Source organism: Hemitrygon akajei, chromosome 24, assembly GCF_048418815.1.
Source record: "Hemitrygon akajei chromosome 24, sHemAka1.3, whole genome shotgun sequence".
In the NCBI taxonomy this organism is placed as follows: Eukaryota; Metazoa; Chordata; class Chondrichthyes; order Myliobatiformes; family Dasyatidae; genus Hemitrygon; species Hemitrygon akajei.
This window is the reverse complement of record NC_133147.1, coordinates 39,685,419-39,708,311: the sequence shown is the minus strand read 5'-3', so window position 1 is coordinate 39,708,311 and position 22,893 is coordinate 39,685,419. Positions and strand designations below refer to the sequence as shown.

Below are 22,893 nucleotides of genomic sequence, written 5' to 3'. Positions count from 1 at the left end.
ACCCCTGGCAGCACATTCCACACACCAATCCCACCCCTCAACCCTCTCCCCCCACCCCTGGCAGCACATTCCACACACCAATCCCACCCCTCAACCCTCTCCCTCCACCCCTGGCAGCACATTCCACACACCAATCCCACCCCTCAACCCTCTCCCCCCACCCCTGGCAGCACGTTCCACACACCAATCCACCACCCCTCAACCCTCTCCCCCCCACCCCTGGCAGCACGTTCCGCACACCCACCCACCACCCCTCAACCCTCTCCCCCCACCCCTGGCAGCACATTCCACACACCCACCCACCACCCCTCAACCCTCTCCCCCCACCCCTGGCAGCACATTCCACACACCCACCCACCACCCCTCAACCCTCTCCCCCCACCCCTGGCAGCACATTCCACACACCCACCCACCACCCCTCAACCCTCTCCCCCCACCCCTGGCAGCACGTTCCACACACCCGACCCACCACCCCTCAACCCTCTCCCCCCACCCCTGGCAGCACGTTCCACACACCCACCCACCACCCCTCAACCCTCTCCCCCCACCCCTGGCAGCACGTTCCACACACCCACCACCCCTCCTCAACCCTCTCCCCCCACCCCTGGCAGCACAATTCCACACACCCACCCACCCCTCAACCCTCTCCCCCCACCCCTGGCAGCACATTCCACACACCCACCCCACCACCCCTCAACCCTCTCCCCCCACCCCTGGCAGCACGTTCCACACACCAATCCCACCACCCCTCACCCTCTCCCCCCACCCCCTCGCAGCACGTTCCACACACCCACCCACCCCTCAACCCTCTCCCCCCACCCCTGGCAGCACATTCCACACACCCACCCCACCACCCCTCAACCCTCTCCCCCCACCCCTGGCAGCATGTTCCACACACCCACCCACCACCCCTCAACCCTCTCCCCCCCACCCCTGGCAGCACATTCCACACACCAATCCACCACCCCTCAACCCTCTCCCCCCACCCCCTGGCAGCACATTCCACACACCAATCCCACCCCTCAACCCTCTCCCCCCACCCCTGGCAGCACATTCCACACACCCACCCACCACCCCTCAACCCTCTCCCCCCACCCCTGGCAGCACATTCCACCCACCCACCACCCCTCAACCCTCTCCCCCCCACCCCTGGCAGCACATTCCACACACCAATCCCACCACCACCCCTCAACCCTCTCCCCCCACCCCTGGCAGCACATTCCACACACCCACCCACCACCCCTCAACCCTCTCCCCCCACCCCTGGCAGCACGTTCCACACACCCACCCACCACCCCTCAACCCTCTCCCCCCACCCCTGGCAGCACGTTCCACACACCCACCCACCACCCCTCAACCCTCTCCCCCACCCCTGGCAGCACGTTCCACACACCCACCCACCCCTCAACCCTCTCCCCCCACCCCTGGCAGCACATTCCCACACACCCACCCACCCCTCAACCCCTCTCCCCCACCCCTGGCAGCACATTCCACACACCCACCCACCACCCCTCAACCCTCTCCCCCCACCCCTCGCAGCACGTTCCACACACCCACCATACTGTGTAAAAACCCATTTTTGACATCCCCCCCCCCAACACTTTCTTCCAATCTTCTTAAATTGATGTTCTCTCTTGTTAGGTATTTGCACACGAGGGAAAAAGTGTCTTGTCTGTCCACTCGATCTATGCTTCACTATTCCACGTGTACCTCTGTCAAATCACTAAGGATACTTGAAGTCTGGGATCAATAAAGTAAAAGTTATTATGAAAGTACATACATGTCACCATATATAACTCTGAGCTTCATTTTCCTGTGGACATACTCAATAAATCTGCAGAGTAGTAACTGTAAACGGATCAGTGAAAGATCAACCAGAGTGCAGAAGACAACAAACTGTGCAAATGCAAAATATAAGTAAATAGCAAGGGTCTGAATATGACATCCCACTACCGTGTCATCTGCAAGATCTCCAGGGGAGAAGCTGGAGAGGGGAACCATGAGCAAAGCTGTCCATTACAGTTGATGTGAATTATTACAGTTGATGTGAATCGGGGAGGGAGGGGTGGTATTAATAGGACAGCACAGTAGATATTGTGACGCCTCCATTGGTCGGGGTTGACCATGGATCTTGTGTCCTTGCTGTCTAGATACACAAGCTGAGTCAGGACAATATGATAGAGCAAACTACCCCTCTCCATGCATCTGATGAGCCCAAAGGAACGGCAGAAACAGATACAATTTGGCATCAGCGGTGTTGCAGGAGTTGCCAGTCAGCATTGAACTCAACATAGGACTGCCTCAGGGTTTCCAGCTCCGGATTTTTCCCTGATGCCTTTCCCATGAGTGTGTATAGCCACAAGGCAGCGGAGTTTTCCTTCTCCTAGGTGACTACGGTTGACGAGCCCCATCTGTCCAAAGCAACTGGTATTAGGCACCAGTCATCTGACTTTGCCCCTTCCCCTGTCAGTTCCTCCAGGCTTAGTAGCTAAGCCACACGTGAAGGCCAGGAGCTGGACTTGGTTGTCTGAGGCTATTTGAGGCGCACACCATTGGGACCATTTAACAGGAGCTGTAGTAGACCTCTGTTAGTCTCGATAGACCATGGATTTGTGCCTTGGGCGCAAGCCTGGGCAAGTTTTTTTTTTATGGAAGACCGGCAGTTGTCCAAGCTGCAAGTCTCCCCTCTCCACACCACCGATGTTGTCCAAGGGAAGGGCATTAGGACCCATACAGCTTGGCACCGGTGTCATCGCAGAGCAACGTGTGGTTTAGTGTGGGCCTGGTGTCATGTTCTATGTCCATAAGATATAAGGGCATATTCTCCTGCCGTCTTCCTGTAAACTGTGACACCTTTACTAATTTGGCCTCCACAGCCGTCTTGGGCAATGAATTCCACAGATTCACCACCTTCTGGCTAAAGAAATTCGTCTGTGTTCTAAAGGGTCATCCCACCTAAGGCTATGCCACTCTATCTAGGCCTTTCGATATTTGATAGGTTTCAGTTAGAATCTTCCCCCCACTGCCACCCCGATTCTTCTAAACTCCAGTGAGTACAGTCCTAGAGCCATCAAGCACATTTCATTCCCAGAATCGTTCTCGTGAACTTCCTCTGAGCCCCTCTCCATTGCCAGCACATCTTTTCTTAGATAATGGGCTCAGAATACTCCAAGTGCGGCCTAACCGATTCTCTATTAAACCTCAGTGTTACATTATTACTTCAATATTCTAGTCCTCGCGAAATGAATACAACCTTAACCCTAAACTCCAGCAAGTGCAGACCTAGAGCCATTAAACGCTTCTAATACGTTAATCCTTGAATTCCCAGGGCCCTTCTGGTGACCCTTTGAACCCTGTACCAGGGCATAGGAAGGTATGGGGCTCCGGTGTCATCGCTGCAGCTCGCTGTGCGTGATTGCGTCGCATGTCAGCTGGCCTGCCCCTAGACCTCTCTACACCCTTCCATACGGAGGGTTGGCGGGGACAATGGGTGGAGCGTAGGATGTCCTGGGGAGGCGGGAGATAGATGATATGGAGGAGGGAAAAGAAGTAGGTGACCCACTTAAAACAGAGTTTGAGAGACACGTCAGCAGTCATTCTGAATGCGAATCGCTGCCTGGGCTAGGATACGCATCCAGCAGCTGCTCCCTACAGGCGGTGTCTTTGCAATGCAGATTCTGGGCGCGAGCCAGTGTCCCGCCTGTCCCGCTATCTCCTCTAAAAAGCATTTTTTTCACTGGTAGAGATCGTCCATGAGGATCTGAAGATGGGCTCCGATGGGGAGAGCGACCAGGCATCTGCCACCTCCTCCGACGAGGTCCAGTCCCCGGTCCGGGTACGGATGCGCAACAACGTCCGGAAGATCTCCACTGAGGTATGGAGAGGTCAGCTGCCAGATTCCCCTCACCCCGTCCTGTCAAACAACCACAAAACAGTGGCAGTGCTAGGTACAGGATGAATCTCCCTCCACACCTTCCCAAAACACACTCACAGGATCAGTCACAGAGTAAATCTCCCTCTATGCCATCCCATCACACACTCCCGGGGTCAGACACAGAGTGAAACCCCCTCCACACCGTCCCATCACACACTCCCGGGGTCAGACACAGAGTGAAACCCCCTCCACACGGTCCCATCACACACTCCCGGGGTCAGACACAGAGTGAAACCCCCTCCACACACCGTCCCATCACACACTCCCGGGGTCAGACACAGAGTGAAACCCCCTCCACACCGTCCCATCACACACTCCCGGGGTCAGACACAGAGTGAATCTCCCTCCACACCGTCCCATCACACACTCCCGGGGTCAGACACAGAGTGAAACCCCCTCCACACCGTCCCATCACACACTCCCGGGGTCAGACACAGAGTGAAACTCCCTCCACACCGTCCTATCACACACTCCCGGGGTCAGACACAGAGTGAAACTCCCTCCACACCGTCCCATCACACACTCCCGGGGTCAGACACAGAGTGAAACTCCCTCCACTCCGTCCCATCACACAATCCCGGGGTCAGACACAGAGTGAAACCCCCTCCACATCGTCCCATCACACACTCTCGGGGTCAGACCCAGTGTGAATCTCCCTCCACACCGTCCCATCACACATCCCCGGGGTCAGACCCAGTGTGAATCTCCCATCACACACTCCTGGGGTCAGACACAGAGTGAATCTCCCTCCACACCGTCCCATCACACACTCCTGGGGTCAGACACAGAGTGAAACTCCCTCCACACCGTCCCATCATACACTCACAGAGTGAAACCCCCTCCACACCGTCCCACCACACACTTCCGGGGTCAGACACAGAGTGAAACCCCCTCCACACCGTCCCATCACACAGTCCCGGGGTCAGACACAGAGTGAATCTCCCTCCACACCGTCCCATCACACACTCCCGGGGTCAGACCCAGTGTGAATCTCCCTCCACACCGTCCCATCACACACTCCCGGGGTCAGACACAGAGTGAATCTCCCTCCACACCATCCCATCACACAGTCCCGGGGTCAGACACAGAGTGAATCTCTCTCCACACCGTCCCATCACACAGTCCCGGGGTCAGACACAGAGTGAATCTCCCTCCACACCGTCCCATCACATACTCCCGGGGTCAGACCCAGTGTGAATCTCCCTCCACACCGTCCCATCACACACCCCCGGGTTCAGACCCAGTGTGAATCTCCCTCCACACCGTCCCATCACACACTCCCGGGGTCAGACGCAGAGTGAATCTCCCTCCACACCATCCCATCACACACCCCCGGGTTCAGACACAGAGTGAATCTCCCTCCACACCGTCCCATCACACACTCCCGGGGTCAGACTCAGAATGAAACTCCCTCCACACCGTCCCATCACACACTCCCGGGGTCAGACTCAGAGTGAATCTCCCTCCACACCAACCCATCACACACTCACAGAGTGAAGCTCCCTCCACACCATCCCATCACACACCCCCAGGATTTGACACAGATTGAAGCTCCCTCCACACCATCCTGACTCCCACTCCCAGTCATGTACAGCAGGGTTACGTACTGAGTAACTTCTGTGGTTGCTGTGTTCCAATCCCAGCAGCAAGCCAGTTGATTAAATGTAGGTGCTTCAGTTGGACCAGCATGATTACCTGTCCCTGTGCTCACCAGGACATCAATAAAAGGTTGTCTCTGCCTGCGGACATCCGGCTGCCTGAGGGATACCTGGAGAAGTTTGCCATGAACAGCCCCCCCTTCGACAAACCGCTCAGCCGTCGGCTACGCAGGGTCTCGCTGGTGAGTAACTGCCCGCTGGGGACCTGCAACAACCGCTAAGAACAGCAAATCACAAACACAGGAGACTCTGCAGGTCCAGGAAATCCAGAGCAACACACACAAAATGCTGGAGGAACTCAGCAGGTCAGGCAGCATCTACAGAGGGGAAGAAACAGTCGACATTTTGGGCTGATGATCTTTCATCAGGACTGGAAAGAAAGAGGGCAGAAGGCAGAATAAGAAAGTGTGGAGAAGTACAAGCTGCCAGATGATACAGTACTGTACAACGTCATATACGTATCTCGCTAGGGTGCCTAAGACTTTTGCACTGTACTGTAACTGAGGTAGGTGGGAGGGAAAGTGGGTGGATGAGAGGGAACGAGTTCAGAAGCCGGGAGACTGAAGAAGAAGGGATCTGTTAAGAGAGAAGAGGGAACCAGAGTGCATAGAAATTTCTTCTCTCGGGGAGTGGTGATTCTCTCCTCTCTTACCATAAGAATATAAGATGTAGGAGCAGAGTTACGCCATTCAGCCCCATCAGTTCCCTCTGCCATTCAATCACGGCTGTGGACCACCTCCTCTCCCTACACACCTCACTGCCTCTGGACCCTCCAGCCCTTCTCGTTTCCATAAACCCCCACTGTGTGTTGCCCAGTAAGAGTCAGCACCTGAGTGTGTGTGTGTGTGTGTGAGAGAGAGAGAGAGCTTTCCCCAGTGAAGGTATGTGTGTGAGTGTGACTGTCCCCAGTGAGGATGTGTGTGTGTGCATATATGACTGTGACCCCTCCCCAGTGAGGGTGTATGTGTGAGAGACCATTCCCCTAGTGAAGGTCTGGATGAGTGAGTGTGACCGTCCCCCACTGAGGGTCAGTGTGTGTGTGGATATATGACTGTGAACTGTCCTGTGTGTGTGTGCGCAAGAGAGAGACTGTCTCCAGCTGCACCCCCATCCACCTGTGAGGTGGGGGGGGGGGGGTGTGTGTGTGTGTGTGTGTGTGTGTGTGTGTAAGAGAGACAGAGACTGTCTCCAGCTGCACCCCCATCCACCTGTGAGGGTCTGTGTGTGTGTGTGTGTGTGTGAGAGAGACCATTCCCCTGTGAGGGTCTGTGTGTGTGTATGTGTGTGTGTGTGAGAGAGAGAGACCATCCACCTGTGAGGGTCTGTGTGTGTGTGTGTGTGAGAGAGACCATTCCCCTGTGAGGGTCTGTGTGTGTGTGTGTGTGTGTGTGTGAGAGAGAGACCATCCACCTGTGAGGGTCTGTGTGTGTGTGTGTGTGAGAGAGACCATTCCCCTGTGAGGGTCTGTGTGTGTGTGTGTGTGTGTGTGTGTGTGAGAGAGAGACCATTCCCCTGTGAGGGTCTGTGTGTGTGTGTGTGTGTGTGTGTGTGTGAGAGAGAGAGACCATTCCCCTGTGAGGGTCTGTGTGTGTGTGTGTGTGAGAGAGACCATTCCCCTGTGAGGGTCTGTGTGTGTGTGAGAGAGACCATTCCCCTGTGAGGGTCTGTGTGTGTGTGTGTGTGAGAGAGACCATTCCCCAGTAAGGATGTGTTGTGCAAGAGAGAGAGAGAGGGAGACTGTTCCCTCCCATCCCCCTGTGAAGGTCTGTGTGTGAGAGACCATTCCCCAGTAATCCCCAGTAAGGTGTGTGTGTGTGTGTGTGTGTGTGTGTGTGTGTGTGTGTGTGTGTGTGTGTGTGTGTGAGAGAGAGACCACCCCCCCCCCACCGTCCCGCAGCGAGGGTCGATGTGTGCAAGAGAGACTGTCCCCAAGTGAAGGTCAGTGTCTGTGTGTGTGTGTACGACTGTGACCCATCCCCAGTGTGTGTGTGTTTCACAACAGTAGAGATCGGGTTTAATCCCGACCTTGTGGAGTTTGCACGTTCTCCCTGTGAGCGTGCGGTTTTGTCCCAGCTGCCCTGGTTTCCCAGAGACACGTGGGTCACTGACTGCTAAATGGTACCTCCAGTGTGTTATCAGAGAGTTGAGAATATTAATATGGGAATTAACACGCTATATGTGTAAATGGGTGGTCAGTGGTCAGCACAGATTTAGTGGGCCAAAGAGCTTCCCTTTGACAGTGAGTTTCTGTCATCCATTTTAGGCTGGCAGTGAGAGAGGGTTATTTCAGGGATCTCAGTGTAGGTTGGCAGTGAGAGAGGGTTATTTCAGGGATCTCAGTGTAGGTTGGCAGTGAGAGAGGGTTATTTCAGGGATCTCAGTGTAGGTTGGCAGTGAGAGAGGGTTATTTCAGGGATCTCAGTGTAGGTTGGCAGTGAGAGAGGGTTATTTCAGGGATCTCAGTGTAGGTTGGACTACTGTGAACTTGGCAGAGGATGAAGCATTGGAGCACACTTGAAATATTGTGTTCAGTTCTGGTTGTCTCAATATAAGAAGGATTTGGAAGCTTTAGAGAGGGTGCAGAGGAGATTTGCCTGGATGCTGTTTGGATTAGAGAGGGTGCAGAGGAGATTTGCCTGGATGCTGTTTGGATTAGAGAGGGTGCAGAGGAGATTTGCCTGGATGCTGTTTGGATTAGAGAGGGTGCAGAGGAGATTTGCCTGGATGCTGTTTGGATTAGAGAGGGTGCAGAGGAGATTTGCCTGGATGCTGTTTGGATTAGAGAGGGTGCAGAGGAGATTTGCCTGGATGCTGTTTGGATTAGAGAGGGTGCAGAGGAGATTTGCCTGGATGCTGTTTGGATTAGAGAGGGTGCAGAGGAGATTTGCCTGGATGCTGTTTGGATTAGAGAGGGTGCAGAGGAGATTTGCCTGGATGCTGTTTGGATTAGAGAGGGTGCAGAGGAGATTTGCCTGGATGCTGTCTGGATTAGAGAGGGTGCAGAGGAGATTTACCAGGGTGCTGTCTGGATTAGAGAGGGTGCAGAGGAGATTTGCCTGGATGCTGTCTGGATTAGAGAGGGTGCAGAGGAGATTTGCCTGGATGCTGTTTGGATTAGAGAGGGTGCAGAGGAGATTTGCCTGGATGCTGTTTGGATTAGAGAGCACGTCTTATGAGGATGGGTTGAACGAGCTGGGGTTTTTCTGTTTGGAGTGATGAAGGATGAGAGGGAACTTGATAGATGTGTACAAGATGATAGAGTGGACAGAGACTCTTTCGCCAGGGTGGAGATGCCTAATATGAGGGGGCATAATTTTATGGTGAATGGAGGAAAGTGTGGGGGGGAATGTCAGAGGCAGATTTTACACAGAGAATGGTGGGTGCGTGGAGCCAGTGCTTGTAGTAAAGACAGATATATTCCATTATTTAAGACTCCTAGACAGGCATGTGGATAACAGAAAACTGGAGGGCTATGTAGAAGGGAAGGGTTGGATTGATTGTGAAGCAGGCTAAAAGGCTGAAGGGCCTGTATTGTGCTGTAATGTTCTATGTTCTGTTTCTCCTCTGTGTCGACTGAGCAAAAAATCATGGTTGCTCAAGAGATGGAGATGTTTTGGAAGATATTCATAATATCAGGGAAGAAGTATTTGCAGCCTTACAGCGCATTAAGGTGGATATATCTCCAGGGTCTGACAGAGTGCATCCTTGGACTTTGTGGGAGGCTGTGGAGGAAATAGCAGAGGCTCAGCCAAGATATTTGTTTCATCATTAGCCACCAGTGAAGTTCCTTCCCAAAGGCTGAAGTGTGACTAATGCTGTGTGACTAGAGCTTTGAGGTAATGTTACAGGTTTAACCCTGGTTAAACCACACTTAAATTGTTGGGTCCACCTCATTATAGAGAGGGTGCAGAGGAGATTTACAAGGAGGCTGCCTGGATTAGAAAGCATGTCTTATGCAGAAAGGTTGAGTAAGTTAGGGCTTTTCTCTTTGGAGCGGAGGAGGCTGAGAGACAGCTTGGTGGATGTATAGAAGATGATAAGAGGTGTAGATAGAGTGGACAGCCAGTGCTTTTCCCAGGATGGCAGCGGCCACTACTAGAAGACATGCTTTTCATTTGGAGGGGATGTCAGAGGCAGGTGTTTCTACGCAGAGAGTGTAGTGGATGTGTGGAACATGCTGCCAGGGGTGGTGGTAGAGGCTGATACTTTAGGGACATTTAAGAAACTCTTAGATAGGCACATGGATAATAGAAAAATGTAGGGATATATAGTAAGTAGTTAAATGTTAGATTGATCAAACTGGATTTTATTGTCAACTGTACAAATCCATGTGTGCAGTTAAAAACTTACTTACAGCGGCATCACAGGCACCCAACATCAGATAAGATAACCATTCACTAATATCAGAATCAGGTTTATTATACTGGCATACATTACGTAAATTTGTTGTTATGCAGTAGCATACATTGCAGTACACAATAAAACATTGTCAATTACAGTAAGAATTATATATTAAAAAGTTAAGTAACTAGTGCAAAAAGAAAAAGAAAGTAGTGAGGTAGTGTTTGTGGGTTCATTGTCCATTCAGAGATCTGATGGCAGAGGGGAAGAAGCTGTTCCTGAATCACTGAGTGTGTGTCTTCAGGCTCCTGTACTACCTACCCAGTGGTAGCAATGAGAAGACAGCATGGCCTGGGGGATGGGAGTCTTTAATGCCTGGGTGCCGTTTTGAGGCATCACTCCTTGAAGATGTCCTGGATGCTGGGGAGGCTCTCATGTAATTATCTACAGAAAAGAGCACAATTAAAACAAAAAAATTATTGTTGTTTCAAGAACCAAGTGGTTCTTAAAAGTTCTAAATCTTAAAGTCTTAAATCATGGAGTAGGTTAAAAGGTTGGCACAGTGTTGTGGGCCGAAGGGCCTGTACTGTGCTATGCTGTTCAATACAGCAGCCAGGCATCACTGTGATGCCACAGAGGAGATTCTCATCTCCTAAACTTGTCCCTTTCTCACCCTGCAGTCAGAAATCGGATTTGGCAAGCTGGAGACTTACGTTAAACTGGACAAGCTTGGCGAGGTAAGAGATCGACACCCAATGCTTTAGTGTTTCAGATGCAATATCTGATTGTCCCAGGTGTCCCAGGTGGTGTCCCAGGCCCACCTTGTAACTATGACAGAAAATTCCAACTTGCGCATTGGTAAAAGAGTTTTGAGCCATTCCGCACATGTCGTCAGTTCTCCATCCGCACAACGTCTCCTCAGCCCCTCGTCCTGTATACCCGAGAGCTCTGCTGCCTGACCAGTATTCCCAGTCTACACTGAGTGTACGTGGTGGATGGGGGATGTAAATTACAGAGCTGCTTGTGATTTGCTGTTTGGCCACCCTGAGCCGGATGGCCTTCCACACCGTGGCAGTCCTCAATACTCGCATTTCACAAATGAGCAGAGGAGATAAAATCTATCTCCTGTTGGCAGGCTAAAGAGCAGCCAAGGTCTTCCAGATCCATCCAGTAACCCAGGCTATCCAACCATCCTGGAGCCATTTTGTTCAGATACTCATCCTCCCCATGCACGGTTATTTTCCTGCTGTCAGTCAATTGATCTCATGCACTCTCTCTCTCTCCTCCTTCTCCCTCTCTTCTCCTCCCTTCCCCTCCCACACCACTTTGCTATCCTTCCATCGCTCTACCTCTCCCTTCCTCGCTCTCCCCTTCCCTCTCTCCTTTCCCCTCACACCCCTTCCCTCCCCCTTTAACCCTCTCACCCCTCCTGCTCCTTTCTACCCTTCCCCTCGCTTCCCGTCCCTCACCCTCTCTCACCTGACCCCCTGCCCCTCTCTTGCACACCTCTCCGCGCTGCAAGGGCACCTATGCGACGGTGTACAAGGGGAGGAGTAAGCTGACGGATAACCTGGTGGCGCTGAAGGAGATCCGACTGGAGCACGAAGAGGGAGCTCCCTGCACCGCCATCAGGGAAGGTACGTGGCGCCACACCTCTCCCCTCCCTCCTTGCTGGTTGGGCTTAACCACGAGACACGTCCAGTTGCACCACGACTTTCCTGACAGCGTCATTCAACTCTCTAGTGCAGTACCTCTGCCTGAGCCCCCTGCACCCCTCAATAGCCGTCTCCACACCCCTAGCCGCAGTCACACCCTGCCAATAACACTGCGCTCGCTGCAGGATCTTCTGTGTCCCAGAGAGTAGTCGTCTCCACACCCCTAGCCGCAGTCACACTCTGCCAATAACACTGTGCTCGCTGCAGGATCTTCTGTGTCCCAGAGAGTAGTCGTCTCCACACCCCTAGCTACAGTCACACTCTGCCAATAACACTGCGCTCGCTGCAGGATCTTCTGTGTCCCAGAGAGTAGTCGTCTCCACACCCCTAGCCGCAGTCACACTCTGCCAATAACACTGTGCTCGCTGCAGGATCTTCTGTGTCCCATAGAGTAGTCGTCTCCACACCCCTAGCTACAGTCACACTCTGCCAATAACACTGTGCTCGCTGCAGGATCTTCTGTGTCCCAGAGAGTAGTCGTCTCCACACCCCTAGCTACAGTCACACCCTGCCAATAACACTGTGCTCGCTGCAGGATCTTCTGTGTCCCAGAGAGTAGTCGTCTCCACACCCCTAGCTACAGTCACACTCTGCCAATAACACTGTGCTCGCTGCAGGATCTTCTGTGTCCCAGAGAGTAGTCGTCTCCACACCCCTAGCTACAGTCACACTCTGCCAATAACACTGCGCTCGCTGCAGGATCTTCTGTGTCCCAGAGAGTAGTCGTCTCCACACCCCTAGCCGCAGTCACACTCTGCCAATAACACTGTGCTCGCTGCAGGATCTTCTGTGTCCCATAGAGTAGTCGTCTCCACACCCCTAGCTACAGTCACACTCTGCCAATAACACTGTGCTCGCTGCAGGATCTTCTGTGTCCCAGAGAGTAGTCGTCTCCACACCCCTAGCTACAGTCACACCCTGCCAATAACACTGTGCTCGCTGCAGGATCTTCTGTGTCCCAGAGAGTAGTCGTCTCCACACCCCTAGCTACAGTCACACTCTGCCAATAACACTGTGCTCGCTGCAGGATCTTCTGTGTCCCAGAGAGTAGTCGTCTCCACACCCCTAGCCGCAGTCACACTCTGCCAATAACACTGTGCTCGCTGCAGGATCTTCTGTGTCCCAGAGAGTAGTCGTCTCCACACCCCTAGCTGCAGTCACACTCTGCCAATAACACTGTGCTCGCTGCAGGATCTTCTGTGTCCCAGAGAGTAGTCGTCTCCACACCCCTAGCTACAGTCACACTCTGCCAATAACACTGCGCTCGCTGCAGGATCTTCTGTGTCCCAGAGAGTAGTCGTCTCCACACCCCTAGCTACAGTCACACTCTGCCAATAACACTGTGCTCGCTGCAGGATCTTCTGTATCCCAGAGAGTAGTCGTCTCCACACCCCTAGCTACAGTCACACACTGCCAATAACACTGTGCTCGCTGCAGGATCTTCTGTGTCCCAGAGAGTAGTCGTCTCCACACCCCTAGCTACAGTCACACTCTGCCAATAACACTGCGCTCGCTGCAGGATCTTCTGTGTCCCAGAGAGTAGTCGTCTCCACACCCCTAGCTACAGTCACACTCTGCCAATAACACTGTGCTCGCTGCAGGATCTTCTGTATCCCAGAGAGTAGTCGTCTCCACACCCCTAGCCGTAGTCACACTCTGCCAATAACACTGCGCTCGCTGCAGGATCTTCTGTGTCCCATAGAGTAGTCGTCTCCACACCCCTAGCTACAGTCACACTCTGCCAATAACACTGTGCTCGCTGCAGGATCTTCTGTGTCCCAGAGAGTAGTCGTCTCCACACCCCTAGCTACAGTCACACTCTGCCAATAACACTGCGCTCGCTGCAGGATCTTCTGTGTCCCAGAGAGTAGTCGTCTCCACACCCCTAGCTACAGTCACACTCTGCCAATAACACTGCGCTCGCTGCAGGATCTTCTGTGTCCCAGAGAGTAGTCGTCTCCACACCCCTAGCTACAGTCACACTCTGCCAATAACACTGCGCTCGCTGCAGGATCTTCTGTGTCCCAGAGAGTAGTCGTCTCCACACCCCTAGCCACAGTCACACTCTGCCAATAACACTGCGCTCGCTGCAGGATCTTCTGTGTCCCAGAGAGTAGTCGTCTCCACACCCCTAGCCGCAGTCACACTCTGCCAATAACACTGTGCTCGCTGCAGGATCTTCTGTGTCCCAGAGAGTAGTCGTCTCCACACCCCTAGCCGCAGTCACACTCTGCCAATAACACTGTGCTCGCTGCAGGATCTTCTGTGTCCCAGAGAGTAGTCGTCTCCACACCCCTAGCCGCAGTCACACTCTGCCAATAACACTGCGCTCGCTGCAGGATCTTCTGTGTCCCAGAGAGTAGTCGTCTCCACACCCCTAGCCGCAGTCACACTCTGCCAATAACACTGTGCTCGCTGCAGGATCTTCTGTGTCCCATAGAGTAGTCGTCTCCACACCCCTAGCCGCAGTCACACTCTGCCAATAACACTGCGCTCGCTGCAGGATCTTCTGTGTCCCAGAGAGTAGTCGTCTCCACACCCCTAGCCGCAGTCACACTCTGCCAATAACACTGTGCTCGCTGCAGGATCTTCTGTGTCCCAGAGAGTAGTCGTCTCCACACCCCTAGCTACAGTCACACTCTGCCAATAACACTGTGCTCGCTGCAGGATCTTCTGTGTCCCAGAGAGTAGTCGTCTCCACACCCCTAGCTACAGTCACACTCTGCCAATAACACTGTGCTCGCTGCAGGATCTTCTGTGTCCCAGAGAGTAGTCGTCTCCACACCCCTAGACGCAGTCACACTCTGCCAATAACACTGCGCTCGCTGCAGGATCTTCTGTGTCCCAGAGAGTAGTCGTCTCCACACCCCTAGCTACAGTCACACTCTGCCAATAACACTGCGCTCGCTGCAGGATCTTCTGTGTCCCAGAGAGTAGTCGTCTCCACACCCCTAGCCGCAGTCACACTCTGCCAATAACACTGTGCTCGCTGCAGGATCTTCTGTGTCCCAGAGAGTAGTCGTCTCCACACCCCTAGCTACAGTCACACTCTGCCAATAACACTGCGCTCGCTGCAGGATCTTCTGTGTCCCAGAGAGTAGTCGTCTCCACACCCCTAGCCGTAGTCACACTCTGCCAATAACACTGTGCTCGCTGCAGGATCTTCTGTGTCCCAGAGAGTAGTCGTCTCCACACCCTTAGCTACAGTCACACTCTGCCAATAACACTGTGCTCGCTGCAGGATCTTCTGTGTCCCAGAGAGTAGTCGTCTCCACACCCTTAGCTACAGTCACACTCTGCCAATAACACTGTGCTCGCTGCAGGATCTTCTGTATCCCAGAGAGTAGTCGTCTCCACACCCCTAGCTACAGTCACACTCTGCCAATAACACTGTGCTCGCTGCAGGATCTTCTGTGTCCCAGAGAGTAGTCGTCTCCACACCCCTAGCCGCAGTCACACCCTGCCAATAACACTGTGCTCGCTGCAGGATCTTCTGTGTCCCAGAGAGTAGTCGTCTCCACACCCCTAGCTACAGTCACACTCTGCCAATAACACTGCGCTCGCTGCAGGATCTTCTGTGTCCCAGAGAGTAGTCGTCTCCACACCCCTAGCTACAGTCACACTCTGCCAATAACACTGCGCTCGCTGCAGGATCTTCTGTGTCCCATACTGTAGCCTTGTGCACACCCCTAGCTACAGTCACACTCTGCCATTAACACTGAGCTTGCTACGGGATCTATGTTCCATGCAGTCCCACCACAGGGACCCACTGATGACGTCCCAGCTTGTAAGGCATGAATTTTTTTTCCTGGACACACTTTGTCCTGTGCAGCCTGGTGTTTCCTGGTCAGTCGCTCCTTCTAACACCCGGCTACTCTCTCCCCACCAGTGTCGCTGCTGAAGGATCTCAAACACGCCAACATCGTAACGCTTCACGACATCATCCACACAGAGAAATCCCTCACACTGGTCTTCGAGTATCTGGTGAGTGGAGCCTGTACTGCCGAGGAGGCATAGAACGGGGTGGGCGGAATCAAGGTCATAGTGCACTTTCATACAGAGCAAGAAGCACAGTACAGACCCTCTAAGTTCGTTTGTTTAAGCTTATTGCTCTCTAACTTTTCATATATAAAACCAAACAAAACAATGTTCCACGGTGCACCCATAAAACGTATAGCACACAGCTATATATCACCATAAATAATTTAATAGAATATCATTCAGAATGCATTTAGCACAGGTAAACAGTACAGTATACACTGACCTAATGACAATGACTTACTCCAAAATCAATCTAACCCACCCTCCCTCCTACATGGCCCTCCATTTTCCTATCAACCATATGCCTATCTAAGAGTTTCTTAAATGTCCCTAATGTATCTCCCTCTACCACCGTTCCAAGCACTCACCACTCTCCAAAAAAACCTACGTCTGATATCCTCCCCTCCCAATACTTTCCTCAAATCATGCCCCCTCATTTTAGCCATTTCCACTCTAGGAAAAAAATCTGGCTGTCTACTCAATCTATGCGTCTTATCATCTTGTAACCTCTATCAAGTCACCTCTCATCCTCCTTCACTCCAAAAAGAAAAGCCCTAGGTCACTTAACCTATCATCATAAAATATGCTCTCTAATCCAGGCAGCATCCTGGTGACCTCTCTTGATAGGGCCGAATAGATGTAACCGGGTTGAGTTGTGGCTCCATTGTCGAATTGAGCTGCCACTAGTGAGCTGGGTTCCATATGGCCCTCTGGTTTGTTCATTTTTTAAAATTATATTTCATGGTTTGTCCTCTGTAGTCTTCTAACGTCATCTACACACTCTTTTCCAAAGATGCTGCCTGGCCCACTGAGTTCCTCCAGCATTTTGTATTGTGTTGCTTGTTCATAGTCTATCTGACTCTTCGCATCTTCTCCACGTCCCACTGATAGGAACCCTCTGCAGATGCTCCTTACCTGTCCAGGTGCCTCTCACCTATCCAGGGACCTCGTTTCTGTCCAGTTACTTCTTAATTGTTGCTATTGTACCTTCCTCGACCCCTTCCTCTGGTAGCACCTTCCCTCTGTGTGAGGAAGTTAATCTCTCTGGTCCCTTTTGAAGTCTCTCCCATGTATGAATCACAAAAGGTTGGTTTCCAGGTCCAAAAGGTTATAAGAAGGCAAATGGACTGTTTACCTTAATTCCTAAAGGGATTGAATTTCAGAACAGGGAGGTTATGCTGCAACTACTGCACGTGGTTCTGGTCTCCTAAGCGGATGAGCTTAGAGCGTGGATCAGCACTTGGAGCTATGATGTTGTAGCCATTACAGAGACTTGGATAGTGCAAGGGGCAGTAATGGCTACTTCAAGTGCCGGGCTTTAGCTGTTTCAGAAAAGACAGGGAGGGAGGCAAAAGAGGTGGGGGTGTGGCACTGTTGATCAGAGATAGTGTCACGGCTGCAGAAAAGGAGGAAGTCATGGAGGGATTGTCTACAGAGTCTCTTTGGGTGGAAGTTAGGAATAGGAAGGAGTCAATAACTCTATTGGGTGTTTTTTTTTATAGTCACAGGGACATCAAGGAGCAGATAGGGATACAGATTCCGGAAAGGAGTATTAATAACAGACACAAAATGCTGGTGGAACACAGCAGGCCAGGCAGCATCTATAGGGAGAAGTACTGTCGACGTTTCGGGCCGAGACCCTTCGTCAGGACAGACATAACAGGGTTGTTGCAGTGGGAGATTTTAATTTCCCAAATGTTGATTGGTATCTCCCTAGAGTGAGGGGTTTAGATGGAGTTTGTTAGGTGTGTTCAGGAAGGTTTCCTGACACAATATGTAGATAAGCCTACAAGAGGAGAGGCTGTGCTTGATCTGGTATTGGGAAATGATCCTGGTCAGTTGTCAGGTCTCTCAGTGGGAGAGCATTTTGGAGATAGTGATCACAATTCTATCTCCTTTACCATAGAGTTGGAGAGGGATAGGAACAGACAAGATAGGGAAACATTTATTTGGAGTCAGGGGAAATATGAGGCTATCAGGCAGGACTTGGAAGCATAAATGGGAAACAGACGTTCTCAGGGAAAAGTACGGAAGAAATATGGCAAATGTTCAGGGGATATTTGCATGGGGTTCTGCACAGGTACGTTCCAATGAGACAGGGAAAGGATAGTAGGGTGCAGGAACCATGGTGTACAAAGGCTGTTGGAAATCTAGTCAAGAAGTAAAGAAGAGGTTACGATAGGTTCAAAAAACTAGGTAATGATAAAGATCTAGAAGATTATAAGGCTAGCAGGAAGGAGCTTAAGAATGAAATTAGGAGAACCAGAAGAGGTTCTTGGCAGACAGGATTAAGGAAAACCCCAAGGCATTCTACAAGTATGTGAAGAGCAAGAGGATAAGACGTGAGAGAATAGGACCAATCAAGTGTGACAGTGGAAAAGTGTGTATGGAACCGGAGGAGATAGCAGAGGTACTTAATGAATACTTTGCTTCAGTATTCACTGTGGGAAAGGATCTTGGCGATTGTAGGGATGACTTACAGCGGACTGAAAAGCTTGACCATGTAGATATTAAGGAAGAGAATGTGCTGGAGCTTTTGGAAAGCATCAAATTGGGTAAGTCACCGGAATGTGACTTACATTAGGATGGATGTAAGTTCAGGGGCAGAAGTTTAGGGGTATCACGAGGGGGAACTTCTTTACTCAGAGAGTGGTAGCTATGTGGAACGAGCTTCCAGTAGAAGCAGGTTCGATATTGTCACTTAAAAAAAAATTGTATTGGTATATGGACAGGAAAGGAATGGAGGATTATGGGCTGAGTGCGGGTCAGTGGGACTAGGTGAGAGTAAACGTTTGGCACGGACTAGAAGGGCCGAGATGGCCTGTTTCCGTGTTGTAATTGTTATATGGTTATATGGATACATTAGGACGGATAAGTCCCCAAGCTGCTCCATGAGGCGAGGGAAGATCCTCTGGCTAGGATCTTTATGTCCTCGTTGTCCACGGGAATGGTACCGGAGGATTGGAGGGAGGCGAATGTTGTCCCCTTGTTCAAAAAAGGTAGTAGGGATAGTTCAGGTAATTATAGACCAGTGAGCCTTACGACTGTGGTGGGAAAGCTGTTGGAAAAGATTCTTAGAGATAGAATCTATGGGATTTAGAGAATCATGGTCTGATCAGGGACAGTCAGCATGGCTTTGTGAAGGGCAGATCATGTCTAACAAGCCTGATAGAGTTCTTTGAGGAGGTGACCAGGCATATAGATGAGGGTAGTGCAGTGGATGTGATCTACATGGATTTTAGTAAGGCATTTGACAAGGTTCCACACGGTAGGCTTATTCAGAAAGTCAGAAGGCATGGGATTCAGGGAAGTTTGGCCAGGTGGATTCAGAATTGGCTTGCCTGCAGAAAGCAGAGGGTCGTGGTGAAGGGAGTACATTCGGATTGGAGGGTTGTGACTAGTGGTGTCCCACAAGGATCAGTTCTGGGACCTCTTCTTTTCATGATTTTTATTAACGACCTGGATGTGGGGGTAGAAGGGTGGGTTGGCAAGTTTGCAGACGACACAAAGGTTGGTGGTGTTGTGGATAGTGTAGAGGATTGTTGAAGATTGCAGAGAGACATTGATAGGATGCAGAAGTGGGCTGAGAATTGGCAGATGGAGTTCAACCCGGAGAAGTGTGAGGTGGTACACTTTGGAAGGACAAACTCCAAGGCAGAGTACAAAGTAAATAGCAGGATACTTGTTAGTGTGGAGGAGCAGAGGGATCTGGGGGTATATGTCCACAGAGCCCTGAAAGTTGTCTCACAGGTAGATAGGATTTAAGAAAGCTTATGGAGTGTTAGCTTTCATAAGTCGAGGGATAGAGTTTAAGAGTCGCGGGGTATTGATGCAGCTCTATAAAACTCTAGTTAGGCCACACTTGGAGTGCTGTGTCCAGTTCTGGTCGCCTCAGTATAGGAAGGATGTGGAAGCATTGGAAAGGGTACAGAGATTTACCAGGTTGCTGCCTGGTTTAGAGAGTATGCATTATGATCAGAGATTAAGGGAGCTAGGGCTTTACTCTCTGGAGAGAAGGAGGATGAGGGGAGACATGATAGAGGTGTACAAGATATTAAGAGGAATAGACAGAGTGGACAGCCAGCGCCTCTTCCCCAGGGCACCACTACTCAGTACAAGAGGACATGGCTTTAAGGTAAGGGGAGGGAAGTTCAAGGGGGATATTAGAGGAAGGTTTTTCACTCAAGAGAGTGGTTGGTGCGTGGAATGCACTGCCTGAGTCAGTGGTGGAGGCAGATACACTAGTGAAGTTTAAGAGACTACTAGACAGGTATATGGAGGAATTTAAGGTGGAGGGGTTATATGGAAGGCAGGGTTTAAGGGTTGGCACAACATTGTGGATCGAAGTGCCTGTACTGTGCTGTGTTGTTCTATGTTCTGTGTGCCCCAGGCTACTGTGGGAAGCGAGGGAGGAGATTACTGAGCCTCTGGCGATGATCTTTGCATCATCAATGGGGACAGGAGGGGTTCGGGAGGATTGGAGAGTTGCGGATGTTGTTCCTTTATTGAAGAAAGGGAGTAGAGATAGCCCAGGAAATTATAGACCAGTGAGTCTCACCTCAGTGGTTGGTAAGTTGATGGAGAAGATCCTGAGAGGCAGGATTCATGAACATTTGGAGAGGCATAATTTGATTATGAATAGTCAGCATGGCTTTGTCAAAGACGGGTTGTGCCTTAAGAGCCCAAGTGAATTTTTTGAAGAAGTGATTAAACACAGTGATGAAGGTAGAGTCGTAAATGTAATGTATATGGATTTCAGCAAGGCATTTGATAAGGTACCCCATGCAAGGCTTATTGAGAAAGTAAGGAGGCATGGGATCCAAGGGGACGTTGCTTTGTGGATCCAGAACTGGCTTTCCCACAGAAGACAAAGAGTGGTTGTAGACGGGTCATATTCTGCATGGAGGTCAGTTCTGGGATCCCTACCCTTTGTGATTTTTATAAATGACCTGGATGAGGAAGTGGAGGGATGGGTTCGTAAATTTGCTGATAACACAAAGGTTGGGGGTGTTGTGGATAGTGTGGAGGGCTGTCAGAGGTTACAGCGGGACATTGATAGGATGCAAAACTGGGCTAGAAAGTGACAGATGGAGTTCAAACCAGATAAGTGTGAGGCGGTTCATTTTGGTAGGTCAAATATGATGGCAGAATCTAGCATTAATGGTAAGACTCTTGTCACTGTGGAGGATCAGAGGAATCTTGGGGTCCGAGTCCGTAGGACACTCAAAGTATATTGACAATGTGGTTAAGAAGGCATACGGTGCATTGGCCTTCATTAATCGTGGGATTGAGTTTAAGAGCCGAGAGGTAATGTTGCTGCTATATAGGACCCTGGCCAGACTCCACTGTGCTCAGTTCTGGTCGCCTCACTGCAAGTAGGATGTAGAAACCATAGAAAGGGTGCAGAGGAGATTTACAAGGATATTGCTTGGATTGGGGAGTATGCCTTATGAGGATAGGTTGAGTGAACTCGGCTTTTTCTCCTTGGAGCGACAGAGGATGAGAGGTGACCTGATAGAGGTGTATAAGATAATGAGAGGCATTGATCATGTGGATCTTTTTCCCAGGGCTGAAATGGGTAGCACGAGAGGGCATAGTTTTAAGATGCTTGGAAGTAGGTACAGAGGAGATGTCAGGGGTAAGTTTTTTACGCAGAGAATGGTGAGTGTGTGGAATGGGCTGCCGGCAGCGGTGGTGGAGGCGGAAATGATAGGGTCTTTTAAGAGACTCCTGGATAAGTACATGGAGCTTAGAAAAATAGAGGGCTGTAAAATAGTAGTTCTAAGGTTCAGCACAGCTTTGCGGGCTGAAGGGCCTGTATTGTGCTGTAGGTCTCTATGTATGTTTCTACTTGAGGGGAGATATACTGGTTTTGGAGGCAGTGCTGAGGATGTTCACCAGGTTGTCTCTGGAGATGAGTGGGTTATCCTGTGAAGTGAGATTGAGTCACCTGGGACTGTACTTGCTGAAATTCAGAGGAATGAGAGGGGATCTTATACAAATATATACATCAACAGGAAAGTTGTTTCCACTGTTGTTTTTGTAAGACAAAAGCTAGAGGATGTAGTATCGAGATTCAGGGGATAGATTTAGGAGAGAGATGAGGAGGAACTAAATTTCTCAGCGAGTAGTGAATCTGTGGAATTGGGGGAGCAGTGGTGGCTCGTTCGTTTGCTATGTGCCATGTTGTAAGACATGGGCAATCATGGTCTTCCCATCACCATGATTGTTCTTGGCAAATTTTTCTACAGAAGAGATTTGTCATTGCCTTTTTCTGGGCAGTGTCTTTACAAGGCGGGTGACCCCAGCCATCATCAATACTCTTCAGAGATTGTCTGCCTGGCGTTGGTGGTCTCATAACCAGGACGTGATATGCACCTGCTCCTCATACAACCATCCACCACCTGCCCCCATGGCTTCACGCGGCCCAATTGGGTGCCGGGGCGGGGGGGGGTGCGGGGTGGCTGGGTAGGTGCTATATATTGCCCAAGGGTGACCTGCGGGTTAATGGAGGGAAGCCTTATACCTCCTTTGGTAGAGACATATCCCCGCCCCTCTACCCAGCCGTAGAGGATACCTCATGAAATGTATTTAATACACAGTTAGATAGATTTTTGCACACCGGGGGTTCTAGGGTTCTAGGGCAGGTGGAGCTGAGTCCATGGCCAGATCAGTCATGATCTTATTGGATGGTGGAGCAGGTTCGATGGGTCAGATGGCCGACTCCTGCTCCTAATTCTTATGCTAGTAGATAATTTGTTGCTGTAAGTTGCCCAATTGTGTAGGTGAGCATAGAATTTGAGGGGACTTGATAAGAATGTTACTAGAATAGGTTATAGGGAAAATTAGTGGGGAAATAAGATCTAGTGTTCACTTATGGCCTCCTCTATCGTAAGGAAATGTAGATTTCTTTAACTGAAGGTCAGAAGACGCCTGAGGCCAAAGATAGGCGGATGTAATAATCGAGAATTATTGCTCTTTCCCATTCACTCCATCTGAAGTTTTCCTTCACGCACAGATGTTGCCAGGACACGTTACAGTGCCAGTGACATATGTTCAATTCAAACCGCTGCCTGTGAGGAGTTTGTACGTTCTCCCCATGAATGTGTGGGTTTCTTCCGGGTGCTGCAGTTTCCCCTCACACATTCCAAAGAGCGACAGTTTAGGGTTAGTGAGTTGTTGGAAGCGTGACAACACGTGCCTG

General features: G+C 50.9%; 1 protein-coding gene across 3 annotated transcripts in view; it reads left to right on the top strand.

Moving 5' to 3' along the window:
- The first annotated feature begins 3,530 nt into the window (after window positions 1-3,530).
- LOC140716025 (cyclin-dependent kinase 16) overlaps window positions 3,531-22,893 on the top strand; it is a 56,976-nt gene continuing 37,613 nt past the window's right edge. The window contains exons 1-5 of one of the 3 annotated variants that reach the window (XM_073028683.1): window positions 3,531-3,874; window positions 5,649-5,774; window positions 10,614-10,670; window positions 11,456-11,570; window positions 15,538-15,632. In XM_073028683.1, coding sequence (XP_072884784.1) covers window positions 3,767-3,874; window positions 5,649-5,774; window positions 10,614-10,670; window positions 11,456-11,570; window positions 15,538-15,632 — 501 coding nt within the window. In that variant the 5' untranslated portion in view covers window positions 3,531-3,766. The remainder of the gene's footprint in view (window positions 3,875-5,648; window positions 5,775-10,613; window positions 10,671-11,455; window positions 11,571-15,537; window positions 15,633-22,893) is intronic. The other 2 variants (XM_073028682.1, XM_073028684.1) reach the window with 2 other exon arrangements.